Source organism: Austrofundulus limnaeus, unplaced genomic scaffold (genome assembly GCF_001266775.1).
Source record: "Austrofundulus limnaeus strain Quisiro unplaced genomic scaffold, Austrofundulus_limnaeus-1.0 Scaffold225, whole genome shotgun sequence".
Classification (NCBI taxonomy): Eukaryota; Metazoa; Chordata; class Actinopteri; order Cyprinodontiformes; family Rivulidae; genus Austrofundulus; species Austrofundulus limnaeus.
Window position 1 is genome coordinate 365,538 of NW_013952627.1, and position 8,334 is coordinate 373,871.

The following is an 8,334-nucleotide window of genomic DNA, read 5'->3' on the forward strand; positions in this document are numbered from 1 at the left end:
ATTTTGACTGGATCAAATTATTGTGGGGGTCATAACCCCCCTAACCCCCCTGCAAATTACGCCTATGGTTAACTGAGCCAGTGGCTCTGGACAGTTCTCTCCTAAAGAGGAGGGAATTTCTAACATTAACATTTGCAGCTCTGTCTCTGCATGTGGACAAAAAACTCTTGGCACTGACACGATGCTCTTTAACGTGGAGAATTAAGAATCATTATTTAAGGAGAGCTGTTCTCAGTTTTAAAATAGTTTTTTTGATTGTACCATTATTTAACCAGGCAAATCCCACTGAGATCACAGATCTGTTTTTCAAGAGCAGCCTGGGTCTGAAGACAAATGGAGGCACGAGGAGAAAGTGCAAACTGCACAGAAAGACCCCAGGTCTGAACCAGGGATCAAACCCAGGACCACCTTGCTGTGAGGCRTCTGAAGCTTTTAAACTTTTCTATACTCACCCTATATTTTACACTCACTTCTACCTGTTAAGATAGTTGCCCACTAAATGTAATGTTTTATTCAACCCTGTATATAATCACTGCTTGATTTTTATTTTTATTTTTTGTACTTCCTCCAGTTATTTCCATCCTTCCTGTCTGCTGGATTTGAAACAAACAATAACCTTTATTTCCCTCCTCCCATTCTCTGCCATTCAGGTTTTACTTGGTTCTTAATAATAGGTTGTATTTCAGATTTACTAATGCAATTTTCATGACTTAATCTTGTTTTAGGGACTGTCTGTAAAAGTAGCAAAACACAAGCTAAAAGCTATAGCATTAGCTATAAGGTAAATAGCAAAAATACTAGTTAAAATCTAAAGACAAATTATAAAAAGGTCAGCTAGAAGCTAAAACTAACAAAAGGCAGGCTAAAAGTAGCAAAACACAAGCTAAAAGCTATAGCATTAGCTATAAGGTAAATAGCAAAAATACTAGTTAAAATCTAAAGACAAATTATAAAAAGGTCAGCTAGAAGCTAAAACTAACAAAAGGCAGGCTAAAAGTAGCAAAACACAAGCTAAAAGCTATAACAAGCAATAGCTAAAAGGTACAAATATCAAAATAAAAATATAAAAACACTAGACAAGGTTTAAAAAGCCATCTAGATGCTAAAACTAACAAAATGCTGGCTGAAAGCAAAAAGTAATAAAAGAAAATGCAAAAGGCTCAAAATGCTGGCCAATTGCAGCAGAAGGCTTGTTAGCAGTAAACAAATTGCATTAAGTCGCAAAAGTTTGGTTTCAAGCAAAAAAAATCGTCAAATATTTTGCTGCAAAGCATAAAAWATAAGAGAAGACAAAAACAGAGAAGGTGTTCTTTCAAAGAGAATATTTCTGAGGGAACTGAGGAAATCTCAGTGTATTTCTATGGGGGCATATTTGTTAATTAATGTTAATAATTATAAAAGTTATAAAGCACTTGTCTCCTGAATGAGCTGAAGATTTTAATGAATAAATTATTAAATTAAYASAAAGTRTGCAGAAGTACAGCAGAAAATGGACAGAATAAAAATGAAAACATGGTGTGAATGCAGTTTTAAACCATTTAAYAAGTCTATGAGACCCCCTGTCAGTGGGTCTCAGTGGGTTTGCCCGCTGCCTGTCAGGCTGGACAGCTCAGCTGGGAGCTGCTGTCTCACTCTGCTGCAGGCTGGGGGCACACATGGCTGGCTGGGGGGGCTTCTTCGTTTCGCTCCTCAACTACAAGACAGAGAAATATGTCATCGCTGAAAACAGGAGAATTGGAATATTGTTCCGGCTCTATCAGCTGGCCGTGCTGGGATACATAATCGGGTGAGATCCCCCCTGCATGCCCCCCTACCCCTGATAGAGAGCATGGAGTTTAAAAAAAAAAGCAGTGAGAGTGATGCACAAAGTTAAAAATAGGTGAGCTTATGGAAGGTTTTTGCGTTGCTGGTGGTGTTAAAGWAGCACAGCAGATTAGTTTTTTTAACTTTCAAAACTGCAAAGAGCTGCTTGAGTCACCGATAATGTAATTATTCAACCGTTTATTTTGTAATGTCCAACAGGTGCAATCAGCTGTAAACAGAAATGTTTCAAACGAATCCAAAATAATAACGCTGACTCAGTTAGCTCCACCATGAGGACGGTGGCTGCTGCAGGGTGAAGGTTGTAAAGTTTTATTTCGCTTAGYGACGTGCACGTCTCCTGTTCCTGCTTTTATTGCCTCATGCATGCGCTCAAAAAAACAGATTGTTGGATTTACTTAAGTCAACAATTCCCACTCAGCTGAGCTGAGTAAGTGTAAAGCAACCTTCACGTTTTCTTTAAAAATAAATGTGAAAGCTGCTTTCCAGTAAATCCAACGATCTGTTTTTTGAGTGTGCTTCTACAATAATAACCACTAGACACAGTCCTGAGAGGAAGGAACTGTCAGGGTTCTTCTTTCTTTTATAATAAATATTTGAGCATGTGTAACTTTTACAAAGTATTTCTTTTAATCATAACTTTTGCTTCCATTTTGTTACATTCAAAACACAAACATGATACGTTCATTTCTTCACTTTAAAATTTAACATCCAGTTACAAAATACAAATTTACAGAGCTYATCATGAAAAGAGTTGTTTATGCACTCTAAAATTGAAGTGTTGGATTTACACAACCAAGATACATCAAACCGAAATGAGTAAATGAAAATTATTAACTCAACTTGGTTTAGTGAAACCATTTAAGTAAATTTAAAACTTCATTTCTTAGAGTATATACAAAAGTACTTTTACTTACACTTCCCAGATTAATGTGAGCAGCTAAGACTGTACTTTTTTTAATCAGTGAAATTCATTTTCTATCAAGGTACTTTTACTTTTACGAGTTATTTCTTTTAAATACTTTATACCTGTACGTATAAGGACATAATAAAATAATTTGAGCTTTAAGAGGTTCTAAAATTGTTCAACTCTGAGTGTACAAGATCACAACAGATTCCAACATTAAACATCACCTTTTGTTTGAACAGATGCTAGAACCTCCTGTAACAGTGTTTTTTTTTAATGTACAACCGTATGAGTCTCTCGCAGTAAAGGAGAAATTTTGGCCCGCTCCATTTTACAAGGTTTGACTGTCCCACCTGTCAACAACGATGGACGAAGCGTCTCTACCCTGTCGTTCAATCGAAGCCAAACTGTCTGTATTTTTGGGAGCTGTCATGTGGGAGTTTTGGAGTCTCCACAAACGTGGAGTTGTGTCCTCGATAGGAAAGTCACACCTACTCAGCTTGCTAACAGGCTAAGTTGGTCAATCACAGTGTAATGGGACACTTTTCAAGCCTCAAATTGCTGACTGAAACCAGGGACGGTTCATGGCATAGGCAGTATAGGCAAATGCTGAGGGCGCCATTCGGCTAGGAGGTGCCACAAATGGAGGACGGAAAATTTTCATGTATATATTTAATTTAGTCTGTAGAATAATCACTGGTTCCTCAGGTTTATGAACTTGTTCGTAGGTTTCTCAGCTGATTTGTTACTACATGAGGTTACATGGTGCAGAGGATATTTCATGGTAGTATCATATGATGCAGTCAAGACTAACTACTGATGTTCAGTGCGTAAATAGAAAACTAATAAGGATAATGGAAGTTTCAGATCTCAGATAAAGTTCAGGTTAAAGTCTGGTTTTCAGTGCTCTATCTTCAAAAAATACTGATTTTATGTTGTTTTATTGATCTCAAGAATTCAATAAAATGCTCATCGAATGACTGGAAAAGGCAGAGTTTTGAGTAAAAAAAATTTTTACGAAATTTTCCAGGGGTTTATATCCTTGGATGTCCCCTAGAACTGCTTCACTCCGCAGCTGCTGGTTGACATGAACAGATGTTCCTCGTTGATGTCAGCAGATGTCAGTTTCAAAAGAATTATATTAAATATTTTAATTAGACAACCTGGTATCTAAAGATAAAAAGTAACATCAAAGACAAAACTATTTATTTTGATACTTGAATGGATGTAAATTAGCAGTGAGATTTAGAAGACTGCAGTAGGAAATCCTGCCAGAACACCAAATTGACTAGGGCCCTGACTGAAACTAAGCATACTGAAAAAAAAGCATAAAGTCAGTTAAAGGACAGGAAATAATAGGGTTGTTTTGTAATGTGTGTTTTTCTTTTTTATTGTCTGGGATTTTTTTTATGTATTATGGCAAATAAAGTACATCATTATCACAAGCAAAGGAAGAGCTACAAAAATCAACACAAATTAAGATTTGAAAAAAAAAAAGAAAGATCTGATGTGTATTTTTTTAATTTTTAGTCTGGAAAATGTTTGTTTAGATCAGGATGTCCAATCCTGGTCCTCACGGGCATGGTCTCTGCTCCAACACACCTGATTTGAATGACTAGAAGGTTTCTGCAAAACCTGGAAAGGTAATTCAGTCACTGAATCAGGGGTGTTGGAGAAGAGAATCAGGTAAAACATGCAGGATAGTGGCCCTTGAGGACCAAGATCCTGGTTTAATTGTGAAGGTCACAAATCAAAAATACTCCAACCAACCAACTAGGGACTACTCGTCCTTTAACTTCCTGTTTCCGGCCCTGTTTTTGGATGATCCCACCACAACATTTCAGTCAGATTTTCTGATGTGTTTAGGATCATTGTCCAGTTTCATTATCATTAAATTCAGTCCAAACTTCAGCTGTCGGACAGATGGCCTCACGTTTGGCTCTGAAATCATTCCAGGTCCTGTAGCTAAATCATCAGCCCTCCTCCTGATATGAGGTGTTTGTGCTGATACTCGGTGTTAACCGTGGCGATGGAAAGCAGTCGTGGAAGTTGATTGCTCAATAGAACCAGACGAGCTGATCCTCGAAGCTGTGCCTCTTGCTAATATAACAACCGATTTCTGTTTTTTTTAATCTTTATTAATAACAAATATTTACAACATATTCTTGCAAAAGCAACAACTGGAAGCCGACCATTTTCAGCAAAATGACATCACGAATTTCTGACCAGTCAAGATTCAAAGATTCAAAGTGTTTATTGACAAATACACAGATGAAAACATGTTTCCCTGAGCAATGAAATTCTTACTTTGTCGACCACTTTGAATGCCGAGAGACAACCATACTACCATACCAAACTCAGACACTGAACTGCGTTGTCCGATTGGTCAGAGTTCTGACTGGGGCCAATGAACAAGATGAGGTGTTGGTAGGACGTTAACAGAAACCATGTTACACTATTTTTAAGCAAGCATTTTTAAGCAAGACAAAAGAAGACAAAAGAAAATCAGCCTTGAGATGGAGCTCTCTTTCTCTGAGGACTGCATTGTCTGACATTCTGGGACAGTCACTCCTTGGAAGATTCAGCTTTTCTGTTTGACTTCATTTATGTTTAATACACAGTTTTATGGCAGAACCTGTGAGATGTTCCTGCCAGCATTAAACGTGCTCTTTTTGTCTGGTCAAAGCCAAGAGAAGGCTTCTAAAACTCAATGAACGATGGAGCTCTTTCACGCCTCAGGTGGGTGTTTATTGTGAAGAAAGGATACCAGGAAAGAGAGGAGGCCATCCAGAGCTCAGTCATCACCAAACTGAAAGGGGTCACACAGACCAACACCTCTGAGGCGGGGCCGTACCTGTGGAGCGCTGAGGATTACGTCATACCTCCAAATGTGAGTCTGCCTCTGTCCTGGTCCTGCTGAGACAGAWTCGGATGTTAAGCATCAGTTCTGTCATGTATTGTTAGCTTCAGCGTTCTTCTCAATAACTTTAAYACAATTGAGCTTGTCTTGGAGCCTAATTAGTTTAACCTTTTGTGTTTTCTCTCCGGGCATGACTGGACTTTTTTTTAGGGTGAGCAAGTCTTCTTCATAGTAACAAATTACATAGAGACCCCCAATCAGAGGCTGGGTTTCTGTGCTGAGGTCAGTAGAKATATATAATAATCTGTCTACTTTTTCTTGTTACAATGAATTGTTTTTTTTAATCCTAAAAGCCCTTTTTTTCTCTCTCTCAGAGTTCCAAGGTGCCAGATGGTCAGTGTCAAAGTGATGATGACTGTCTGGAAGGAGAGAGTGTGACRGCTGGGAATGGTGAGGGCTGGTTGTTGTTTTTATCTGCAATCAAAATAGTTGTCAGGACTTTTTGTCAGTGCACTTATTTTGAAACCGAAATATTAAATACCCACAGTAATGATTTCATTAGGGCACACATGGGTCTGTCTCAGCCTGGCCATCCCTTCTCTGCTCCGCCTGTGCTTTCTCCTATTGACTTGGATTTCAGCCATCCCAATCAGCAAACAGAAATAGGAGTTGTGAACAATGGCGTCAATTTTCGGTGCTGTTTTAGTCCGTCTGTAGTYCAGCAATGGCAGTGGAGGAAATAAACGAAGCCCGTTCGTGTTGACAAGGCTTCCAAATTAAATTAAATTAAATTAAAATAAATTTAATTAAATTAGTCTCACAACGCCTGCAGCACTCATTTACAGCCATCTTGTTTGGCTTAGTACTTCTCTCTTCTCAGTAGGGGATGGTTGTTTACAGCACACACAATTTTTGGTTAGCTTCTTAGCTTAGCCTTCACGGYCGAACTGGCGCACTGCATACATCACGGCCAAACGTTAGCGGTTGGGTAAATCAGATCCAATCATTTTAAACTTCAACAGAGTCCACGCCTCCAGCAAGAAATCATTACTCAGTAGCCRAGGTTCCAGACCCTCTGTAGGAAGCAAAGCAAAGAACAAGGAGCTGGTTTTCACCAGGCTCTGTCTATGTGAACTAGTTTTTATGACCCTTTCTGATGTAAAAACTTGGTCCAGTAGTCCTTTTGTKTACCAAAGCCTGGCCCTAATATGGTGGAACTCCATTTTTGGGTCAGGTAGGACCTAAGTATGAAGGGTTAGTTATTAATATGAGGGTAAGGGTCAGAGTTAGTGTACAGAAATGAATGAAAGTCAATACACAGTCCTAATAAGGATAGAAATACACACTTGTGTGTGCATTTTTGCCAAACTATGGCATGAATCAATGGAGGARTTTTAATAAAACTTGCAGAAAGTYATAATTGGATGCACAGCTATAAAGAATTAACTTTCAGAGTCATGATTCAAGAGGTCCACCACAACCAAGAAAACTAAAAATTTATTATAACACAAACTTTACAGATATTGAGCTAAAACTTGGTGTTGTGGTAGCTGAGAGTCATCCTCAACACAACCTTGGAGCAACATCACAGGATTGCAGGACCTTGCAATATCACATGAGATTAGGAAAATACCCTTCACTCAAAAAAAACGATGTGGATTTCCTTTCACTTTCAACAGGCTCAGTGTGTATTATGCATCATACAAACTATGAATCTGGTTGTCTCCATCAGGAATAAAGACTGGGTTGTGTGTGAACAGCACAGGGACCTGTGAGATCCACGCTTGGTGTCCTCTTGAACACAGCAAGAGACCTATGTGAGAATTTATCTCTTATACAGAACGTTAAAAATTTGCTTCTCTGAGCCACACTTCCTCTGATATCTCTCAAATATATGTTCTTCTAATCTCATGCTTATTTTCCTCCAGAAAGCCCTTGCTGAGTGACGCAGAAAACTTCACCATCTACATCAAGAATTTCATTCGGTTTCCCAAGTTTGAATTCTCCAAGTAAGTAAGTTCCAGCAGCTCCCTGGTGTCCCTGTGGTTTCAAGGCATCGTGACATTGAGTGAGACGGGGGATATACATGCTCAGCGGCTGCTTTAAATAGCTTCGGGGTGCAGAGGACCTTCTATTTATACCAGCCCGTGCATTGCTCTGCAGCGAGACAGTGACACAGTCATCTGAGACGTCCTTGACAGCGGCCCTTTAAACTGGACAGGTGTGAGATCGGACAGGGGTCGCCCAGAGATCTGGACCATTGCCCCCWCCCCACTGTTGTTCTCTGTCCACGTCCTGCAGAAAGATGCCACAAGCCACAGCTAATTACATTTACACACATACCTAATTTGTCTTCATTAACTGTGATATGCTTGGGCTTGATGAGAATCGACAGGTAATACGATCGCTGCTATAACAGGGGGCTCACTGAACGTGGCAGCTACAGTCTTACACTGAGGAACGGTCATCAGAACACCAGAATTTTATTCACTGGGATCAAGAGTTATAGGGTCTGGTCCACATAGAGTTATAGGGTCTGGTCCACATAGAGTTATAGGGTCTGGTCCACATAGAGTTACGGTCTGGTCCACATAGAGTTATAGGGTCTGGTCCACATAGAGTTATAGGGTCTGGTCCACATAGAGTTAGGGTCTAGTCCACACAGAGTTATAGGGTCTGGTCCACATAGAGTTATAGGGTCTGGTCCACATAGAGTTAGGGTCTGGTCCACATAGAGTTATAGGGT

At 39.4% G+C, this 8,334-nt stretch overlaps 1 protein-coding gene across 1 annotated transcript in view; it reads left to right on the forward strand.

The window, feature by feature from the left end:
* Positions 1 to 1,624: 1,624 nt before the first annotated feature.
* The window catches only part of p2rx5 (purinergic receptor P2X, ligand-gated ion channel, 5), a gene marked incomplete in the record, with an annotated part of 11,540 nt that continues 4,830 nt past the window's right edge, over positions 1,625 to 8,334 (forward strand). Inside the window, 5 exon segments of the mRNA XM_014019628.1 lie at positions 1,625 to 1,786; positions 5,468 to 5,618; positions 5,799 to 5,870; positions 5,963 to 6,038; positions 7,321 to 7,405. Coding sequence (XP_013875082.1) covers positions 1,656 to 1,786; positions 5,468 to 5,618; positions 5,799 to 5,870; positions 5,963 to 6,038; positions 7,321 to 7,405 — 515 coding nt within the window.